Source organism: Diadema antillarum, unplaced genomic scaffold (assembly GCF_040938485.1).
Source record: "Diadema antillarum isolate AM-2024a unplaced genomic scaffold, OU_Dant_1.0 seq00000720_RagTag, whole genome shotgun sequence".
NCBI classification, from domain to species: Eukaryota; Metazoa; Echinodermata; class Echinoidea; order Diadematoida; family Diadematidae; genus Diadema; species Diadema antillarum.
In genome coordinates this window covers 1366977-1390982 of record NW_027271624.1, presented here as the reverse complement: position 1 = coordinate 1390982, position 24006 = coordinate 1366977, and the positions used below count along the sequence as shown (strand labels likewise).

The 24006-nt window shown below is 38.8% G+C and overlaps 1 protein-coding gene across 1 annotated transcript in view; it reads left to right on the top strand.

Annotated features, from left to right (window-relative positions):
* Window positions 1-1057: 1057 nt before the first annotated feature.
* LOC139738053 (ras-associating and dilute domain-containing protein-like) overlaps window positions 1058-24006 on the top strand; it is a 37904-nt gene continuing 14955 nt past the window's right edge. The window contains exons 1-4 of the mRNA XM_071648717.1: window positions 1058-2998; window positions 7429-7466; window positions 10797-11130; window positions 17221-17452. Coding sequence (XP_071504818.1) covers window positions 1148-2998; window positions 7429-7466; window positions 10797-11130; window positions 17221-17452 — 2455 coding nt within the window. The 5' untranslated portion in view covers window positions 1058-1147. The remainder of the gene's footprint in view (window positions 2999-7428; window positions 7467-10796; window positions 11131-17220; window positions 17453-24006) is intronic.

The following is a 24006-nucleotide window of genomic DNA, read 5'->3' as shown; positions in this document are numbered from 1 at the left end:
CTCTTGAACACAAACTTTTTGGTGTATATTTAGCACAAAAGTTGCCATTTATTTTCTTTAGTTGACCTTGTGTTACCCAATTACCATGTCACGCAACTGAGAGGTTTTTCTTGTCAGACATTTATCAACAAGAGTCGGGTCAAACAAAATTGTTCACTTTAGTGATCGAAATTAAGGGAGTAGCATTCATCTAAAGTTGAATGCTCTTAAGCAGGAAACGACCATGCTCTATTGAATGATTAGGCCCCACAGTTTGTGGTTTGTGTCTATGTTAGTGGTATTATTCATGTATGTGCCAAGAAAGTTGCCTGCCATAGGTACACACACGCTTGTCAACATTCATAAGAAGTCATATCATATATTCTTTTCCGCCACCTTTCCGACACATCACATCGGCAGTTGGGAAGTGAGCAAGTGATATCAAGTGTCAGGTGCTAGTGTGCATATGGTCATATGATCGCAGGACTAGCTCCTGATTGCCAACCAAACTGTGTGCAGAGCACTCCAAACCTCTCCAGTCCCTTGCCAGGTTGTTGGCAATAAATACAAGCTGCATAACGAACATCATGGAGCAGCGGTTTGGTGAATGTTGTTGAGTTGGTTGAAGTTTGATCTGTGGAACAGCATCTTTTTCCCCCTGTCATTTGTGAGAGGGAACTCGGTGAAAAGATGTGGCAAGATTTCCCTCGGAGTTGATCTCTTCCCGCTGCTGTGCAGTGTGAAAATGACTGTCACAGAATATCAAGAATATCAAAACCAGTGCTGTACCTCTGACTCTTGTGGAAAATGTATCAGGATTTTATTATGCAGAGTATTCCTGAGGAAAGTGAGGAGGACTTACTAGGTATAAGTGATGTATCAATGACTAGTAAGTATCTTACCTCATAGGGCAGAAAACTTATCAATTACTTAATTACCTCACAAGCATGGCTTACAAAGTTATTTTTGATGAAAAGTTAAACTTTTCCATGTTTTTAATGAAAAGTTTTACTGCATCATCTTGTTAGATCCAGCATTGAATTTCTGGTTTTGATTTCTTCTTCTTGCAGATGAAATTCTCCTGTCAGAGGAGGAATGTCCATTGGACATAGCAGTAGAGAACAAGCGCAAGGTCCGATTCGTCCTCAAGGTTGCCCAGGAAAACAACATGGCTGGTCAAAATGGGGGTGTCCCTGCCCTCCCCGATGCTACCAGACATAAGATGTTGTCTAAGTTCTTTGGAGTTAACAGTAGTGAACTAAATCTGCCGTTTTCACAGTCTCTACCATCACCTCATGAACACACACCAAATGGCTTGGATTCACCGAGATTTGATGTCCATTCAAACAGTGATGCTATCAGCCTGAGTAGCAGTGGTAGCAGCAGCAGCGGTCTGTCAAACAGCCAGCGAAAACTGAAGGGACAGCGCCCTTTCAATGGATCCAATGGTGTAACGGGACTACTGCTGAAACCACAGACACCACGATTCAAGCGTAAGGCACCTAATCCAGGGCATGAACACAGGAACATTCGACCACAAAACAGAACACCAAAGAAAAGACATAGGCCTAAATCTCTGACACTTATTCTTGAGAGATCGCTTAGTCTGAAGAGAAGACAAAATGGTAGCAGTAGGACCTCAAATGGAAAAGAACTTTCAACAGAAGAGACTGCACCAGGGGTTCTTAAAGTATTTGGTGACTCTCTTTGTCCTGGGTCAAACTATAAGAGTGTTCTTGCCTCAGCCCGATCTTCGGCCATTGAACTTGTCAAAGAAATCTTGAGCAGGTACTCTCTTCCGAGAAGTGCCTACAGGGAACATGTCTTGTGTGATGTGATTGGAAAGTTTGTCAAAACAAGAGCAAATGGTGTCAGTTTGTCACCGGGGGAGGACTCACGAGGGACATGGATCGAGGAGTGTGTTCGGCCCATTGCAGACCATGAGAAACCCCTCATATTGCAGTCCTTCTGGAAACCAGGTGATGGCCTCATGAGGAGATTCGAGGTGAGGAGGCGGCAAGATCTTCCTCCAGAGGAGGTTGACAACATAACCTCAGGAATCAACAAGAATGCCCGAAGACTCCAAATGTCCAGATCGTATGCCACCTCCACAGAGCATAGTTTGGACAAAGTTGACTCTGGCCATGACTTTGAAGATGGTTTCTTCAACGGGGACCTGGCCTCTCATTCTAGCCCGCGCTCGAGCGTCATCCGCACTCAGGACCCCAATGGCAGCATGGAACGGGAGGAGACAGAGAGCAGTGATGATGCCATGTCATGTGGTATCCGGATGCCTTCTGACTTACCCTATCTCCTCACCCTCCACAGCTACGATAGTAATGACCTCTTGATGCACATGCTGAACAAGGAAGTGATGCTTGTAGGAAATAGGAATGTGGAACCAGAGGATGAAGACAGTGATGACTTGTTTGCTGAGAGTGTTGATATTGCCCTTGATGCACCCGACATCTTGCCACAACATTGCTGGATATTCCGGCAACACAATTTTGCAGAGAGAGGAGTGGAGGAGGACTCAACTGGTGAAGAGGGTGAGTTTCTCGTTCGCTTGGAGAGTGTGTCAGATGCACTTGTCATCATCAATGGCACACCAATCACTGGAAGTGCCACTCTCAATCCTGGAGACTTTGTCTGCTTTGGACACCACTACGCATTCATGTACAAGGACCCGGCAGCGAGTATGTCACCTGCCATGTTCCCCTGGACTGTCCCAGCCAGCATGACCCAGCGCAGGTGGGTCGCCCCCAACCAGTATCTTGCCCAGAAAGCCAAGGAGTATGCCAATGACCGACAGCGGATTAAGGTGATGTACCGATTGCACGAAGAGGACCAGATCTTGGGATGGATTGGACACTACATTGAGAAAGCAAAGACAAACTGTACATTAGGCATCTCCTACCTGTTGTGCTCTATGGTGGAATACGCTGCCTATCACTTTCATCAGAGCACTGTCAAGTCACACATCCTCAAATCAGCAACTCTCATCCAAGGTATTGCATGGGTGAGTTGAACCATTACCAAGTTATCATTGTGGTCTCATACATTTTAACTTGTTGTAGTCAGTGTTAAAGGGATGGTACAGTATTGGTGGAGATGAGAATTGGGCTTTTAACTTTTTGTGAGATACCAAGAAAACACTTATGATATAATACAGAGCATACCATTTTAAGAGGAATTGAAAGTTTATTTGATGAAAATCGGGTTTGGAATAACCGAAACATCCAAAAACAAAGTAAAACAAAACGATCGTAATAAAGTGTGGGTCCCACACTTTATTAGAATCGCCCTTTTTTGGATATCTCAGCCATTTCAAAACCAATTTTCATCAAATAAACGTTAAATTCCTCATAAAATTACATGCTCTTTCATATTTCATAAGAGGTTTCTCATTATCTCACCAAAAAATGTTAAAAACCTGAAATTACGTCTCAACCAGAACTACATGATCCCTTTAAACTTTGACCATGAGGCAGCTAGTGTACAGCACCATTTTGGTGGTCTATGTAAGAAATATTCTGGTTTACACACTTTTTAAGAAAATTCGAAAAATTACAAATGTTTTCATCAAATAATTGTAAAGTGGCAATCACTTTCAAAATAGTCTTGAGGGAGCTAAAGGTTCACATCAGTTCAAGTTTATTTTGTCGTCTTCTTCAACATAAACAGTAACATGCATGTACAATGTCTGCTAAGGGAAAGAGATGGAAATGTAAGTAATATAAGAAAGCATGGTATATTATACTTTTGGTGAAAATTAGATAAATGAAACATTTGAGTGTTAAATAATTTAGGGACAGAGATGGGGTGGGGGTAATAGAGTTACCATGCAAATCACCACCACCACCCCCCCCCCCTCCCAAAAAAAGAAAACAAGTGAAATGCACGGTTACCAATTGAAGGACATATTACTTTACCATTTGACCAAGTTAAACATATATTTATAAGGTCATATCATTTATTAGGCAGTTGAGAAAACTAGAGCAAGTGTATAAATCCAGCAGAGATTAGTATAACAAGCAGTCAAAGTGTTAATGAACTGACATAAATCACTATAGTCTTATTGGTAACCTATATTTTCAGCAGGAATCCAGTTTATGGGTCTGATACAAAGTGTATGGAGATTTTAGAATGAAGGTGGATAGGTAAATATGTACAAACAGATAATATGAGAGCTGTGACATCAGTACCTCATCTTAGTCGCATATACCATGGTACCCAATTTTGCTGCTTCATGAAAATATTTGAATCTTACAAATTCCATTCATTTAATACTTTTTGTTTGGATTTCATAAAACTTTTCGATGTTCCATTTGCTTGACTTTACTCCACACATCCAAGTCAAAATATGCAGGGAGTAGAATTTCCCTATTGCATGAATAAATCTTTTCTTCACTTCACAAACCATAGTTTAAGTTCATAAAAGACTGCATCTCGCCAAATTTCCCACAGGAGGAAATAAAAGTGATGTAACAAGCAGTTAAAAAGTAGTTTGTGTAAGATGAATTGTAAGTGTAAGGGCGGTGCATTATATGAATTGCCAAATCATGTGCAAACAAGTGGCAGTCATTACTTCATAAGAGAAGTCCAGCGAGTTAACAAATGTTCATGTATGCCGGTGTGAGAATATATGACTAATAACTTTTGTTCACCAGCCTTTCTGACAGCTGCTGAATTATGTTGTGCTTATGCTGTGAGTAGGCCTTTTGGGCGAAAAAAGAAAACAGCACTTTCAAAAGTCGCTGTATGTCTAACAAAACTCTTGACACTTCATCACTCTGCATTAGTCGAAATCAATACTATCTCCGGAATTTAGAGAAGCAGTTCCTCTATGCGGAGCTAATTGGTGGTATGTGAAACACCTAGGCTCCATTGTTGTGAAATGGCACAATTAAAATGGTGGTTTTTGCCTCGTTCAAAGCTTCATTGCCTTTCCATAGACAGCAACAATGGACTACCCCACTGTCCCCCTATCCCAGTTCTCGGTACTCCAGCCAGAATTGACACAAAGGTGTCATAGGTGCACGCTAGGGTCCAGCATTGATCATCTCGTATCGGAAAAGCTGTGATAATCGCTTTGGATAAAAATGGCAAGCGGACCGTTATGCATGTGGTCACTGAGCTTTGTTTCCCACTGTCCACTTTTGACCACTGACTAAGAGAGATTGGGGGGGGGTGATATTTAATACTACATCTTATCATGATAATGATATGATATTTATGATAATGTTAATAATAATAATAATGATAACAATAATAATAATGATAATGATGATAATAGTAACAATAGTAATGGGAATTGTATAATATTGATAATAATGATAATGATAGTAATAAATAATTCTTATATTAGCACATTTTAGATCAGACAGCTCTTAATGAGCTTTACATCTGAGAAAATATGTAATTCCACACTTGAGAATACAAAACACTATCAAACAGTTTAAAGGAATAATTATCTGAAAAACTACAAAACCTTGTTTGGTTGAATGCATCAGTAAAAAGATATATTTTTAGCTGTTTTCTCAAAGAGTGCAGAGTTATTCTGAGAACAAAGAACGAATAACAAAGAGCAAATAGCTTTTATCATTTGAGTCATTGATTTTTAAGTTATCATTTCAATAACGTTAAACCTAAATCTCAGCCTTGTCTCCTTCAAACACCTCTAGATGTCAAGTCATTCCCTTTTGATTTGACATGGTATTCATCATTTTTGTTTATACTCTACATTAAAATAGTGTAATATCCATTTTATATTTTAAGTAGTGGCATGAGCATCAGTTTTATATCAAGGTATGCACTTTGTCATCACTGAAACTTGAGGCCACATCACATCTTGACAATTTCATCATTGGCATCAGGGTCTTGAGTTTTATTTTTGGACTATGCTACATGAGAATGACAAAGACTAGACTATCATCACATGTTTAGACTGTCCACTGGATTATGTGACAGAGGGTGTGTAAGACGGAAGGTGACAGTATTACTTGTGTCTGATATCATATGTGAACTGCAAAGTACTTTTATGTAGCCTGGGCCAGTTGAAATTAAGAGTGCCCCAACACATAAATTTTAATGAAAATTAATTAGTTCTGCCTTTGGTTCTTCCTCAGTCATGTTGCAAAATTGAACTATATATATTTTTAAATGTTTAATGGTAGGCCTACACATAGGCCTATATCGTTGTCTTCTCTTGTAATGAAGGGGACCCAATGTATTGTTATTAGTGCTGTATAATCACTTTAAATGTGCTTCATTACAGAAAAATAAAAGTATGCAAAAATGATTTTGAGAGATGGCCCTTTAAATCATGGAAATGTATATGATTGTAGTTTTTCCAATTCATAAACTGTAAGGGTTAGATTGCATCTGTTCATTGATTAGGCAGATTTATTAAACCTTACTGTGCTTTGCTCATTAATGGGCACATACACTAGAGTACTTGACGAGTTTGTTCGCAAAAACCGATAAGTTCATATTTGCCAAATGGAGATATTTGCGATTAAAGGTCAAGAAAAATAAAGAGAATGATAAGAAATTTTTGCTTCTTTTGACCATAACTTAAAAAATGTACCTTTATATGTAGTGACCAATATATCATTTAAAAGGTATTATTTTGTACTTTATGACAGAGACCGTACTTCAAAATCTTCCAAAATGGACTTATCGGTTTTTGCGAACAAACTCTTCACTTCTTTTTTTTTCCAGATTGGCACAAATGTATGGCAATTAATTGTCCATGAATAGAGATTACCTAATCCCCCTAATCCCTATTGTGTCACCATGGCCTTCCTGTAGGACTGAGGCACATTGCTACACCTGAGTGGGCTTGCTAATCTACAAATAGGTCAAGATTGGATGGATAACTTAATGCTAGTGAACAAGAAAAAAAAAAACTTAGTAAGCTAAGCTAAGTTCCTTGGCACATGAAGGTCAAGTAATCTCTCTTTATCACAAGTACAGCTTCAGTATTCTGCATGGGTCATATATTAATAATGTCCACTATGTCTAATATGGCAAGATGAATTTCATTCATTTCTGCTCATTTGCAGATGGCATCCTATATTACTAGTAAGTGCTAGAACTGATTGTAAGTTTCTTCAGTACATGGTAGACATTTGATTATGGTCCTTCATCGTACAGTCACTTGTAAATGTTCCTGATGTGAGATGAAAGAGTAATCAGAACTTCCATTTGTGAATTCAGAATGATGTGATATATATATATTTATGTGTGTATCCAGTTATATGCCTAAATTATCATCTACTTTTGTTAGACGATCTGATGTCGCTCACACATACAATCAAAATTTGTACTGTTTTGTCATGTGAATACATGTATATCAAATATGTATTTCTTTTTTTACAGTGATACAGTGTGACCAGATTATCTGTAAACTTTTTTGTGTCACTTCTGTCACATCACATTATGCAGGATACAACCAAAGGCCTTGCCAATCGTCCAACTGAAAAGTAAGTAGCCCTCATCCTATAAATCTTGCTTGTTGTAGAGTTGTCATCAGTATGGTACTTCCATGAAGAATGGCTCAATGCTTCTCTTGGGATAGCAATTTTGTCATGATTCTGTTCAGATGGAAGTTGATTAAACATCAAGTTATCTTGGGCTTGGGTGTCTAATTTACATTGATAGTGCAGTTTGTGTTTTTTTTTAGTGTATTCCATGTGTCATTTGCTTCTATTTTTCACCTTCTCCTTGTGGTTTTCTTTTTCACTGGGGAAGCGTAGTATTTCTACCAAAATACTGTAGCAAGGAGTGAACAAAACACCTCAGATATTGATTAAGGGATACCGCATGCTCACCCCCTATAAGTGTCTCCAAAAAAGCCATGTAGAAGGTCACCTCAATCAACATAACTTCCTTCGTTTTAGTCTCTGTTTAATAGCTCTGCATCTTTCTACCCCCCATGCTAAATTTAGCCCACCTAGAATCAGGTTGCAAATAATTTCTACGGTGTCAGAAATTAGCTGTGTGTGTCCCTGAATCATCTGGAAGTCATGTTTCATGTTGCAACATTCTGAATTACATCACAAAATCTTCAAAGGCTGGGACCCCTTCAAAGTATAGTGCTTTTGGTGGGAGATTCATTGTAACTTTGAAATTGATTCGCATTTAGTAGATATCCGTACATGAAAAATCATATACATTGGACATGTCTTTGATACTAAATAGATATACATGTATGTCTGACAGGTGATGGCTTGATACAGTGGAAGCAAATGAAAAAGAAGAAAAAAAAAATGAAGATGGTTTAGGAATATAGGGCTACTCACCGAAGATTGATAGCTTTTCAGATATAAAGCATTTGAATATGGTTCTGAAGCAAGAGTGTGGCACTTGTTTTGAGTTCAGAAGTAAGTAGAGTGGGTTCTTGTTGAGAGATTACTTGGAATGAAAAGATTATGTTGGTTAAAGTTGGAAAAGCATAAAATGAAATGTTTATTCTAAACATGTTAAGAATGTAGTATTTCTTCTGTCAAAATTAAATAGACTTGAATTAAGACTGTAAGATCTGTAGTAGTAACATTGTGACAACAACAATGCCAAAAAATGCCTGCTAGGCAGGTTTTTCTCAGCTTTAAATCCCCCTCCCTGAAACTAAATACCGAGACTTCCCCTTAGCTGGCACTTGACTCTGTAAAACGTCTGTCTGAGACAAAGTGCTGTCATGCTACTGTCATGTCAGGAGAAGTCAGGGAGGAAGTTCTATGGTGTCTGGACTTGGACATAACCCAGTTTCCAGAGGATGCACACACTGACAACTACAACAAAATTGCCTACATTGAATATTTTGTATCCCTTTTGCAACCCTGAAAATTAGATTTCTTTCATGAGCTGGTACATTGTAGAGGTAGATAATTCAGACCTTTCCTCAGAATCATAAAACTCAAAATTCCTGTATGATGGAGGGAGAAACATTATTGTAGATTTTAAGTGTATTTATTCGGACCCCAAGAAATTTCCAACCGTTATTCTCAGTAGAAAAGGGAAGCGTATTCTTGAGTGACATCGGGATAGTTGTTCATTTCTTTGTTAAAAATTCTGAGTTTTATTACCATAAGTGTGTTTTTATACACGATGTATAGAGAGATTATTTTCAATCACACAAAATGTCATGATGTTTGAAAAAAGGATATACAACCCTTATTTTAGATTGCTGTGCAATGACTGTACTAATAAATGGGGTATTGTCCACTTGCAGTAATATACCCATGGCATTTAAGATTAGCCAGTTTTGTGATATATTCATATTCCACTTATGTATTTTCCTGTGATAAGCAGTGTGTGTCACCTGCATCTTAAAAGAGTTAGACACTGTTGAACATTGTGATGGCACAATCTAGAATGAAAGCTGTGCCTTCTGATCTGTATAAAGGTGTTCAAGTGGATGAAAAAAAAAGTCAGGCCATAAATAGTTTTAAAAATTATGCTTCCTTTAAGAAAGATACCTGTAAACAAATATCACCATGTTAATCTATGTAACAGACAGGGCCTACTGGTAAGATGTCGGACAACGCAGTTGAGAAAATTCAAAGTTTTATGGCAACAGTGTAAAATATGTCTGTAAGATATTCTTTCTGTGGATAGAATGTGGTTTGATTTTAGTGGTTGCACCTCAATCAAACCACTAGGAAGCCTATGGAAAATTCATGAATAACCTTTTTTAAAGGTCTTGCAACCTATGATATATTTAACCTCTTGCCTCTGAGCTACAGGGATTCATCATAGGGTTAATACATGACACCTGTTTCTGGCATTTGGTTGGTTAATACATTCTGACTCTGTGGAATTGCTGATGCTTAATGTATGTCACATATTCATACACAGCAAAGTTGAGCCATCTTTTACTGATGAAAAGTCTTTTAGATTGCAGTTTAGTGATAATAATAGTAATGTTTGTTATGGTCACAACATCATCCATATCATGCAATGTTTATTATTTCTGTTATAGCACTGCCAAAAATTTAAAAGCGAAAGTGTGGGGCTTTCCTGCTATGATGCACTGGATGTTACAACATGATAATTTTAGCATCTGAAGGTTATTGCCGCGAGCAACAGCCGAAAGCGTGGCAAAACACCTACTTCCATACATGCTTTTTTAGGCCTCCGGCTCCAAGCCAATTAAACACGACCATTAAACACTGCCTGAGATTTACCAAGGCTCATGTTAATCTGTTCCCTACGGGAACCTGGTGGTCTTTGTATCATGTCTATGGGGACTCCAGAATTCAGTATGGAACGGGTTAGAAGATACTAGCATTCATGTATAAGCATTCATTCATAACACACTTTCAAGTGTGTGATTACTTATGCAAACACAAATGGCCCCATTGGCCCGAATTCACGAAGGTGGTTTAAACTTAAACCATGGTACAAATTTAGACCATGGTCTAAAATAAGCGTTAAATAGGCGTACCAATACATGCGCACATCAATGCACGTTTTTTTACTGGATGCCTGTTAGCGTACGCAATCTGTCAATCATAAATACGCAGAAGAAATATACATAAACCATGGTTTAAACTTAGACCACCTTCGTGAATTCGGGCCATTAAGTCCATCCCCCCCCCCCCAAAAAAAAAAAAAAAAATCAATCCCAAAAGCCTTACTCAATCTGCTGAAATATTGTCACATTGAGGGAGCTGGCAGACACATAGAGTGGCATTTATTGTATTCAATGCAATCAGAAATCTGAAGCAAAAGGTGCTATCTTTGATACCTCAACCATCCCTACATTCACTAATGCAAAGCTGCTATGATGCACATCTCTTATTTTCCTCTAGGCCTGAGGATGTCCATGCCACCATGGATGCCCTCATCCCAGATCTCCGCCTCCTCCTAATCTGCATGGCCAATGCCCTGGAGATGCTAAACTTCTACCAGAACAACCTCCACAACTACCTAGCAACCAGCCCCACCCATAGCAACAACAGCAGCAAAGATGGGGCAGGCAGTAGCAACAGCAGCAGCAGCAGTGGTCAGCAGGAGAGGCAAACCCCACCACCTAGTGACCAGAGCAAACCCAGGGAGATGGGAGAGGGGGAACAAGAAGTACTGTCCATCTTGGAGGAGGTCATGATGTATACCTTTCAGCAATGTGTCTATTATCTCACCAAGGTAAGAACATCTCTTATCATCTTAAACCTCTCTCATATTGCTTTTCTTCTCTTTCTTCTTCTTTTTCTTCCTCTCCTTCCTCTCCTTTTAGAATTCTTCTTCATTTCTTTGCTATACTGATGATTATGACATTACTAATGTGTTTGGCTATAAATGACAGATGATGCAGTAGAATGGACAGAATCTTAGCATCGGAGAAAACAGTGGGCTATTAGTCACCCTGTTTATCCCCTGCAAGGCACCCTTGAGTGGTGGAGAGTGAAGGGGTGAGGGGTATTAAGGCATATCTGTTAGCAGCGCCTCAGACTAACCCCTGTCCCTCACCACATTTCGTCTGCGGTCCTTTGGAAACGGAGCAAAGCCGTGTGAGCAATCTCTAAAGTGCGTAACGCCCAGTCGGAGCGCGAGGGGCAAGCTGACCTGCTCAGGATTCAAGAAAGGGAGAGGAACGTGCTAGTCACCCTTTGCTTGTAAAAGTCTTAGAGAGATTTTGGGAGATTCTGACTTTCTGAGACCCTGGAGTGAATCATACATTAGAAGAATTGAGTTAGTATGTTTATGTGTGTGTGTGTGTGTGTGTGTGTGTGTGTGTGTGCGTGTGTGTGCGTGAAAGGGAGTGGGGCTAGCCGTCGGTTGAAGGATTAGATTACTCTTTATTTTGATTCAATCCCGGTGGTTAGAGGTTCCATACAGATGAAATTTTGTCACCTCTAACAAAGTGGATTTATGGCAGCCTTAGTAAACTTTATTTTCTCCCCCCCCCCCCCCCCAAAAAAAAAGCCAGTAACAAGGTAGGTGAGCAGACTCTCCATTTGCAGAGATAGTGTGGGCACACATCTCGTTTTCTTTCTCCCTCCTAGAATATTTCAGAAATTGAATTGCTCAAACAAAATGAGCGGCTGTGTTTATCATGTTGCCTGTGGCTACGATGCATGGAACCTGTGTTTAGAGACATCATCAAGTAGCCATAAATAGCTCTGTGCATAATAAGTCTGTTGTATTTCATGAAAACTGCAGCACCAATGTTGTTCGTCATGGCAGCTTTGTGAAAAGGAATATTTTTAGTGAACAAATGGAAGCTCAATGTATGTATATTGGGGGCATCATGTGCTTTTTTTCTATGTCACATGTGACTGTGTCATTGTCAGAGTGATATCTTTTCACTTCAAAATCATACTGTTCTAATATCTCACCATAATTACATGTGATTGCAAATATGTCTGTTCCCTCATGAAAATATTTCTTGAATATATATATATATATCTTTGTCAGGTATATATCCCCCCCCCTCCTCATTGTTAAAGTATCTTGCTTAAGAAATATATCAGAATCTTTGTCTAGGACTATGCAGCCAGAATCTTTTACACCCCTTATTTGATCCCCTGGCAAAAAGAAGGAGCAAAGGAGAGGGGGGGATAGGGGGTAGGATGCACAGGCTTTAATGTTAAGCTGTGCTTTTAAAAGCCCTCCTCCCGGAAAAGACAGTCATTGCCAAGTGCAAGAAAAAAATCATGTCCTTTTTTTTTCTGTTCCTTCCAGGGTTTTATAGAATTCATGTGCTAATCCATCACGTCTCAAGTACATCAACAGTCACATCTGTATGATCCTCCTGATCTCTCTCCCCTGAGATATGGGCTGAGATGTTTGACCAAGAAAGCATTCATAGATCAAATAACAAAAAAAAAAAACCAACACCAACAAACAAAAATTGCACAACCCAGTTTAATGCCAGAAGGGCTCTAACTGAAGAAGCTGTGCAAAGTCTTACCTGAGCCTGGTTGGTATTGGACATTGTCTGATCGAAACTTCAGAATGTCATAATATTTTTCTTGTCCTCTTCTGATGCAGTGTAAGCAGGGTAACACTTACCCTGGTCGCTGTAGCTAACAAAGCAAATTTTCCTCAAAGCACAAGTTGTTTTGAATCATTCCAGTTTGGAACCAAAACTCATCCTAGCAAAATCTCTCTCAGACTTAAAGATCAATTGTTTGATGGGCAGTAGGCCAGTTAGTATGATATTCCCTTGGACCTCGCAGAATCCATCTTGGTCAAGTGTCTTTGATCTCAGTTGAAGAAAAGTCCTCACCTGGTTAAGTAGGGCATAAGTGCATGAACACAAAATGCACCATTTTTTTTATCAAGGTCAATGAGGTAGACAAGATTGTCACACAGGGAGCATGTAAGCAAAATTATTAGCACACTTGGGGAAAAATAATTGTTTGACATATAAACACATCATGATAAGTTAAAAGCTGTTAATTTGTGAGAAGTTAGACATTGAGAATTGGCAGTGGAAAAACTTTGTGTGAGATGGCCACAGTGCATTATCAAAGTTGACAGTTTGTCTCACAAATTGCTGTACCCTGACTCTGCAGAGGCATGACATGCCAGGTGCCTCGTTGATGACTTAATGCAGATCACATGCTCCTGTTATTTCTCAGCAGTCCCTTCAGACTATGTGATGTCATAACTTTGCCTTTAAACTTTAGTTGATTACCGTCATGGGAATAATATAACTCAATGCACACTGACATGTCTTCCACACATACACAGGAGATTAGCATCTGGTTCTGTTAAAGGGGGGGGGGGGGGCAAAATATCACTTTCATCCACCCTCACCTTCCACCCGCTCATGAAAACAGATTTGTTCAACAAAGTGGAGTTAGGCCAGTTCACACACACCTGAACATTATGGTTTTGAAAAATAATCCCAACAACACAATGTGAAAACAAATAATTCTTGTGCTCGAACACACTGTGGTGTGCCCTAGACCCACTGTGTCTGACTCAGACTTTGTGGGCTCGGATTGCAGACCCATGCTATACAATTTGTGTAATCTCTTCTGTGGGAAGACCGGTGAAAGAACAGGATAGACGTCTAACAGTATGTATTGTATCATATGTTCATGTACATAATTCAATCATTTCTAATATAGTTGTGAACAGACTTGTGGATACATAAAAACAAACAAAAAGAGATATGATAGATAGATAGATAGATAGATAGATAGATAGATAGATAGATAGATAAAGAGGTAGGTAGGTAGGTAGATAGGAAAGGATAGGATAGGATCGGATCGGATCAAATTGGATCAGATCGGATAGGATAGAATAGGTACGTAGAGCAATCCAAGTGAGAAAAATTGTGCTCAAATGTTTGATTAGAATGAATGTTTGACAGAGTATAAAAGCACTAGTAAATTCACAGTGTTCAACTTCACCAAAGATGTGATAGAACAGAAATGGAGACTGTGCAAGAGAATGATCCACTAGCAAGTCCCTTGAAAACTTTGGACCTCTGCCGAGATATCTCCAAGGGTCTGAGGTTTGGAGCCTGAGACATTCAGATTCTTCTGTGGTTGAGTCGTAGAGGAAGAAGTAAGGTGGGGAAACACAGAGCTTGTCTTAAAGACCCCGGTAGTGTACTGCTAAAGTGTGGATTGGGAAGGGTGGACCAGCTTAGATATACGTATTGTATATATATGAGGATCCCCATAACAAATTGTGTATGGCTTTATCACTGATAGGTATGTAAAAACATGCGCAGCTGAAGAATCTCGGCTGGGGTTGACCGTTACTAATGAGCATGTACTTCGATGCATGTGTTTGTTGATGGATGCTATGAGTTGTTTTTGAATGTACCCTGGTAGGCAGCAAATGAAGATTGATTAAATCAAACTACCCATGAATCCCAATGCTACCCGGGCACCGTTTCATGAAAGTTGTCAGCCCTGACAAGTTGTCAGTCTCTGACAATTACCGTAGTAACAGTCAGTGACCAAAGTTCTCAGCCAATCAAAACCAAGGATTGTCCTGAAATTGTCAGAGACTGACAAATTGTCAGGGCTGACAACTTTCATGAAATGGTACCCAGATCTTTAAGTCACACTGTGAGATGGTACATTGTATCACATTACTAGTCATCTCCCCTCCCCCCTCCACTGTCACAGTTTAGTCCTTCCTGCCCGTAATGTTTTATGTGGCGGCAGTGTTGTCACGTCAGAGGGAATGAGATGATGTGCATTGCTGTAGTGGTTAATACTAACACGCTCTCCTTACCACAAAGTGTAGTCACTTAAATTGATAGGAAGCAGTACTGCAGTCAATAATATTTCTCTTCTGATACTGAGTCAGCGCACATGTATTTTTTTTTTCACAAAGTACTATCTCAGATCTCAGAGAGTTTAACAAAAATCAGTGTCCCTACAAAGTTAAGCAAATGTAAACAAAGGAGATATCCGATATATTATTCCAGTCTTTTCACTTGGAAAGAAGTACTTTGTTATCCTAGCAGAGATGGCAGATAAGCTGATTTTGATTTATCATTAAAATTCCTTGTACTACATGAACAGGTTACCGAGATTTCCATAGAAATGTGATATGAGTCATTTCTTCTTGATTTTACAGCGAGACAAAGGAGGAAGAAGATTCTTTTTTTCTTCTCCTGCATGTTTAAAATTATGGTTTCATGAAGTCACATAAATAATGATTATGAATGTACATGTGCACATGTGGTAAATATATTCAACTTAAAAAAACAAAAAAAAAAACAGGTGGATATTACAACAACAAAAATTGCCCGAGATATAGATCATAACATCACATGATCTAGCTGTGAATAATGATGATGGACTTCATCAACAGTCAGTGCCTAGTCAAAATTGTCATAACCAATATTGTGACTGTAAACCCACAACTCTTGAGGAATTGAAGCAACCAGTAGCCCAGTCATACCATGGGGCTTTGAATTGCTAGGAGACACCATCCCTTGATCAGCTACATTACCTGACAAGTTTTATAGCAGTCGGCATCATATTGGTCACATTGAGTTGTAAAGCCACTGTAAAGGGGGAATGTTTAACACACAGCACTACCATTCATTTCTGATCGCCTATTGTCAGAGCCCTGTCAAAACGACTTATCTGTTTTGATGTATTATTTCATGTGACTGTTCATGAATGGAATTCACCTGCTCTTGACAAATAAAACTCGGAAATGGCATAATACCTGGCTGTTTCTCCTTTCCTTTCCTCATTTTTTTTTTCTTTTAGGGGCGTAGATTTTTTTATGTTTAATTTTGTTTACCTCATTCATTAGACCAGGCAGATTTCCAGGAAATTGTTCACAGAATCAGATATAAACTGAGCAACCATTTCTGACACATAAAATCATGTTTCCTGTTTTCATTGTATTCATAGCAGCATGTAACCTCTCATTATTATTGTGTTTCATTAGTGGTTCGTTACATTTTGTGGCATTTTCCCAACAGGTGGTGCATATTCTAACATACCAACAGTGCATAATTTGCCAACACCATGTAATGACTGGATGCTGTTTTTTTTTTTTTTTTTTTTTTTTTGAAATAGTAAAAGTTGATATTGCAGTATTGAGAAAAAAAATGTAGATGTATACACATTATGTCAGAGACACTCAAGGGTTAAAAAAGCTGCAAGGTCAAACAGGCAAAGAACAGATCAGGTGATTTCAGGAAAAGATGAATATAATGTATTTGTTCTTATGACCTTCTCTGCTCATGCACACCCTAAAACTTGTGACTAATTAATGAACATTTTAAAATGTTTGGAAACCGATCACGCACAAGAGCAAGTAATCCAAGAAATGGCACAGCTGTTGGGAAATATATGTTATATACCTGTTATAAACATGGAAAAATGCAAACTTGCTAGTTGGCACTGAGATTTATCATGTTATGAGCCTCTAAATAGTTTCCATTGACTCAGCTTTTGGAAGTTTAAAATGCAATGTATGACTCTGTCTGTTGTTTCTTGAGCTATGATGTTTCCTTATAAATGTTGGAATACACTGAATATGATCATGTCATCTTGTTTGAAAGAAGTTTTAGCTGTACTACACTGAATGCCGAAGTTCTACTTCTTCTGCCTTTGCTTTTTTTTCTAACCTTCATTTTCTATTTGCGATATCAAACTGAAGTGCCCTAGCAATGAGACAAATATTCATCTTATGTCATTCCCTCTCAGATTCTTAAATTCCCATAGCTTTTACACAATATGCACCTGTTATTCCAAGCAATGAGTAGTAAGGTTTGATGTTGCTTTCTGTGTGTTGCAGACACTTTATGTAGCTCTCCCAGCTGTCCTGGACTCCAACCCATTCCTGGATGACGTTCAAGATGGCCGCAACTCACCCAGCAACAATGGCATGGACAAGGTCCTCTATGTCTTCAAGTCGACCTTTGACCTGATGCAAGAAGTGGGGGTGCATCCACAGATCACATCACAGCTGTTTGCTTACCTCCTCTTCTTTACGAATGCATCGCTTTTCAACATGCTCATGGAGCGAGGTAAGCATCCCTCCTTGCAGACTCCTTTTTCTAATTTTTTTCCCCCTCATCGATGGCATCATTATGTTAACAGTTATAATAGTAATAACAATGGGGTCATTTTTTATAACAAGGCTAGAAGCACCCCAAAGTCCTCTTTCAGCCTTCTGTGTTCTTTAATATTTCTTTCACAACACATGACAGGATACTGCTGCAGATTTTAGGGTCTTATTTTAAACCCAGGGCAGCCTCTTTAGTGATAGCACTGTTCTCTCTCATAGGACCTTGCTCTTTATAGCTATCACCCCAGGATTACCCCAGGTGCCCATCTGTACACCTGGATTTAGAAAGACATGTGAAGTTGGTTGAAATTGTCACTGCTGGTCTGAGGATACATGAACTGGGCAAGACTCTCACACACTATCTCTTCATATCTCTTCTATATGATTTCAGAGTCAGTATCCATAATACCATTATCACTGTCATAAACTTTTATATTTCATCGTTTTAGGAAATTAAGATCTTAAAGGAGTTGTGCATCACATTCCACAATGTGCTGCATCATTTTGTTTGCTTTACTTTTCATCTCCATTTGCAACACAAAGGGTCAAATCACAGAGGTAAATGATTGCTTCAAAGCAAAAAAATAATGTTTATTGAAGCAAAATCAACACAAGAATAACTACTTATTGGTAGTTAAAGCATATTGAGAAAAAAAAAAGTTATTTTCATGCAGACATATTTGTCATTGATATCAATATATGTGATCAACAAGAACCATTTTGAAAGCCTCTTATTTCATTGATGACATCTGCAGTACATGGGAATTATATTGAGTTTTTCGTCATGTCATGACTACTTCATATATTGTTTTTTTTTTACTCAGTTGCTATCGGAATTGAATGAAAACAGAAATTAGGCAATGAGTTTGTGATATGGTCATATAACATTTGATTGGTTTTGCCCAGCTTTGGAAATCAAGGCATAAAGACACAGAAATGGCTTGCCGTAACAGTTTCCTGTCAGGTGCAAAAATAAAAAATAAAAATGAAAATAAATAAAAGAATGACATATATGGAGACAGCACCTGCCCATGGCTTTCCATACTCCCAAGTCCTCCACATAACCTTCACGTGAGAGGATACTCCCTTATGTGGCCTTAAACCTCTTTTCAATGTGGATTGGTGCTGGATGCGGTCCACTGATCAGGGCCTTTCATGAACCACTCTAGGGCGGAGCCGCCGTTTGCCACCGGCCACCGGCAGCAGCAGAAATTAGATTACATGGCTCATCAGCAAGTTGACCAAACTGATGATTTGTCAAGAATAATCATGCATGGGACAGTGATGACAACCTAAATTAACTTTTTTGACTCCCCAAAGAGGCAGGGATGAGGAGGGGAGGGAAGAAAGGGATGAAGCCATTTCACATCATAAGGTAGAGGGGATCACTGGTTGAAATTAGGTGATGACAGATTAAAATCAACTGTAGATATGAACTGGGCATTGCCAGTACATTTTAGCATTACCATGCAGCCCGGTTGTATTCGGTGGGGCTTTTTAAAATTTTTTTTAAAATCTACTATTCAACTACAGCAACATTTTGTATCAGCTTTGATGGGATGAAGTACCATCCTAAAAAAAACATTAACGACCTATCCCAAGCAAACTATTGATACTTTTAGCAAAGAAGCAATATATTTTAGAATGAGAAAAGTGCTTCATATTTCCAGACAAAAGAAAAAATAAAGCCAGTGTACCAATGAAATTGATAATTGATACTCTGCCCCTTTCATTTGATTTGTGATGAAAGGGTTCTAGATGTTTTATGATATTTGAAGTATGATTCATAGAGCTTTGGTTTATGGATATATTTCTGGTAATAGCATAAATTATCATCTTATGATGTTCTTTTAAGGTTTCCTGGGATATTTTTTTTTCTTCTTTTTTGAATTCTTGATGTAATGGAAGATTTTACCATGCAGTCCCCACCATTTTTGTGAAATCCTATGTGTAGCATGTTGAAATATATTCATAAAATTGTTAGTAGAGGGATCTTTTTCCTGACATTTGATCGGTGAAAACCTATGGCAGTGTGGGTTCTGGCACATGGTGTGTGTGGTATTACAGGGTTGCCACCTGTAAGCAGTGGTGGACAACAGGTCCCCACCTTGCCAGATTTCCATCCCCTCTCATGCCAGCAGGAAGCGGATTTATGATGAGGATGACTGCACACAGGAATATGATGATGTAATCCCATTTCTGTTGACAGAGCCAATGGCTGCCATCAGATTGTCCAGACAAGAAGTCTCCATCAACGAGAGGAAATATATGTATGCTGTAAAACCAGAAAGTTTCCATGTGCATAAAACTTTTGCAAATTTCACAAGGAGCCAAGTTTTGCAAAAGTACAGTGCACACAAAAGTTCTTGTCTGCACAGTGCATCAAATACCAGTGGCAATGTGTGACATACTGCGGAAAGGGCCATCTGTTCCAATTTTTAAAAGTTTATTGCAACAAATTAATGTGTCTGATTTTACAGTGTATTGTTGCTAAAAGTATGTTCTAGAACAATAATAGATGAGCCTGACTGATACTGTCATAGACTTCAAGCAGTAAAAAGTGAATGAAAACTTCTTCATCCAATAGATGCCTCTAATTCAGTCATCTAGCTCCTGTCTCTACTGTCTCTTTATTCTATCAAGTTGTGTGGAATTTATGGGATGACACAATGTGGTTTGCTTGCCCTGGCAGGATGTTTTGACATCCGCAAAGATGGCTTTTTTGTTGGTTGTTGCTGCCAGATCCATGTTCTGTTCTTTTCATTGTTTTGTTGTTTTTTTTTTGAAAAACAAAAAAAAATGAGAAATGTAACAGGCAGGCCGGTTGTTAGTCTTTGGGGACAGGTTTTTCTTCATGACTCTGTAACTTTGAAGCCATTCCAAGGATAAATGCTCGTAAAGTGTTAAAGAGTATACATATGTGTGGTTTTTGCAGTTGTTTGAAAGAAAAATAAAAGAGAAATTCAACAGGCTTGCAGGTTGTTAGTCTTTGGGGACAGGTTTTTCATCATGACTTAGTTATTTTGAAACCAGTCTAGGGATAATGATCATCAAGTGTTGAGGAAGATATTAAAGTAGTATAGTACATTACCACCCCATAGCCTTTCCTCCAGCTAGCTGAGCAGCTGCTTACAGTCACCATTAAGTGTGTTCCTGTGTGTGAATTATGGATGTGAAAGTATCTGCCTTTTATTATCTCATTTATATGATCCCATGTTTCACATTACTCAGCGATTAAATCTTCGTAAATACGCAGTCAACTTTTTTAAAACCAATACAATAGAGTTTGACATTGCTGGAAATATCTAGGTGCTGAAGAGTTAAAGAAGGGGAATTTAATGAACATGTTGTATATAAGTGAGCATGAAATAATGTTCACATTAACCATAGTGAAGACACAGTAAATGTAAGCCTTAATATGTCAGACACAGATATTTGATTCACAGATGCATGTGATTAATGCTACATGAGTCATTGACTCCTACATACTTAGTATTTCTTTCCTTCTGTTTTGACTCATGGCCACCCACAGAAAAAAAAATGAGGAAGACATTTTCCCCCTCTGTCTGCAGAATTCATTAACTTAGCCTTGTCTTTAATGTGTGAAGGTCGTACAAAATCAAACATTCATCAAAATCAGTAACTGTCTGGCACAAACCCTTCACCATTCGTGATGAAATGTCATAATCTAATTTGCCTTCAGAACAGCATGGCCTGAATAATTGATCAAACTGTATTTGGGTTTCTCTGTGAGGTATTTCAGCCTTGTGTTCATTAGTCCCCACTAATCCCCCCCCCCCTTTTTTCAAATTTCCTTGCACTTTTGGCTTCCTCAAATCACCTTACAGCCCAAATAAAGTGTTTGAACATGAAAAAAAAAATGTGTCAAAAGAAATTGGCACAGTTTTGTTCCATATAGTTGACTGTGCAAAGTTTCAGGCATTCATGGAACCTCAGTGTCATGATATACAACAGTGTGCACCAGAAAGAGACAAAGTGGATATGGGTTATGATATGTATCCCTAACAGAGTAATAATATATCAAGAGTACAAGAATAAATTACATTGGACTAAAACATACCTATTGAGTAAGTGCACTTGCACATCCTCTTTCCAGTATCTAATTTGTTGTTATTGTTGTTGTTGTTGTACTACAATATCTAAAGGAAAGCAAAATTTTCTAGCATTTATACTAAAAAATTATTCCTGATTATGATGTATGTAATTCACCATGTTAATATTGCATCATAGCAATGACAATAATCCTACCACGATGCATTTACCCCGTGTCTAACAAAGAAATCCAATGATGCCTTGCAGAGCAGACTGGACAGCATCTGATAACCTTAATTATGTGTACTGGCAATTTAGTTTGAATTGACAGTTTATTGTGATGACATAACTCAAGTGTCATCTTTAGGTATTTCAGTTTCCCTGCCTTCTCACTCTATTTAGATTTACATTCTTGCCTCTCAGCTTTCTTACACCTTGGCTTATTGTGCAAACCCTCAAACATGGCAGAAAATGATAGTATGTGTTCAATACAGCTGTTCATAAAGGTTCTGAAGGTGCACTGAAATAGCGTGACAAATACTGGGAGAATCCTGAATCATTGCTGGTCTGAAGTCCCCTTGACATGAGTCTAGAGGAAATGAAGCCAGCATAAAGGAAGAGAAACTAATGACTATTTCTCTTTTGAATGTTGCGGAGACATCAATTGCATTTGGCTGGTCCATAGGCACCTAGCACTAAGCTCAAATCTTCTATATTCTGGAAAGAAAGATAGGGAGATAGAGAGAGAGTGTGCATCAGGGAAATCCCCCATAACTCTCTAGCAATGACACTGAGGAACGATGTCCCAAGATGCCATGGGGGTAGGTGTAATTGGAAAAGCATTGTTTTGTTGCATCATCTGGGTTGTGTGTTCATAACAAGATGTTGTCATGCCTCTCAACAGAGCTGTATACATTCTGCCACCTTTCTACCCTCTCCGCCATCACTCTAACCGCAAACTCAAGAGGGTTGTTGGGGTGGGAGGGGTGGGGGTGGGGTGCAGGAATGGTCACCATGGCAACATATCCATCCTCTTTGTCTTCCTGTGAAGGTTAAGAAGCTTCCAGTGTGTTTGCACAACAGAAATGAACTTCATACTATCTTATAGGATATTCAAGTCATATATGCCAGTCATCACAAATTAAGGAAGAGAGATTATTACGCTACAATGATTAAAACAGGTGCAATTGATTTTGATAGGTCATGCGCCACCTATAAAAAAAAATAATAATTCTCTGTATGTCAGAGAAACTTTCAGAGGAAAATCAGAGTAGGAATCTGCTGGCAGGGACTACAGCATTTGGGTGTCTCCCTGAATAGTGTGCGGTAATTAGAACCACCTACGTATTTATTAGCAATCTATAAGTCATGTACATTCATACTGCAATGTCATTGTTTTTCACAGATGTGTCAGCTCTTCTGTTCTAAACCAAGCAGTCAACTCACCTTGCAAAAAAAAAAAAAAAAAAAAAAAATTGCTGTTTTAACAATGCTATTATATTCTTTGTCTTTTTTTCTTTTTAAAGAAGGGGAAACTTATGGCGAGTCTGTAGTTACAGACGGATAGGAGATTCCTGCTAACATGCCATAGTAATCATGCCATCATGAATATACACGTAATTGCAATTTTCATAAAATCCAGCCAGGATTCTGTCAAAAGTGAAATTTTAGGACCCCCACCCCCCATAGTTGAGGGATTGGTTAGAAAGAGATAGAGGCATAGAAAGAGAGAGAGAGAGAGAGAGGGAGGGGGGGGGGGTGGAGAGGATGGGCTTTAATTAACTATAATTCTATGTTATCTATACCACATAAGCCAACAATAAAGAAGGATTTATGGCAGGAATTTTCTTGCCATGTAAATAGATTATCATCATCGTCACCCACATGCTCAAAAGGATGCTCGTAAAAATCCACCACTGCACACATCTCCTTGTTCCACCAAGGGCTCCCATCCGGTGCGGTTCATATCCTACGTCTCAGTTAGACAGAGGCAAGCCCCCCTTTTTGGGCAGTTAATCTCAAATGACAAGGGAGGGGTTAAGCCGAGAGGAAATTGGCTGAACGTCCCAACGATCAGATTGTCACTTATAGTCTGTCCTACCTCTTCTGCAAGGAAGTCAGAAGGTCATATCTTGATTATCATCATCATTATGGCAGGAGAAACACAGAAGTCATGTTGCATCCAAGCTCTTCCATCACACCAGCTTGGTTTCCCCTTGGAGATGCCCTGCAACAGGTGGTGGAAGAAGGGAAATTGATGGCATATTGTGTTAAGAGGTGGCTTTTTCTTCTTCTGTGTTGGACCATCTCCTGTTGGCTGTCTTAACAATTCCAATTTTGAGGAAAGTTTTAAGTCAGTGTGAAGTGAAAAAAAAAAATCTTACCTTTTCCTTTTTGATGGTACTTTTTGTTGCAATATTTGTGCTTATTCAGCAAGAGTTTCACAGTGATGTGACATAG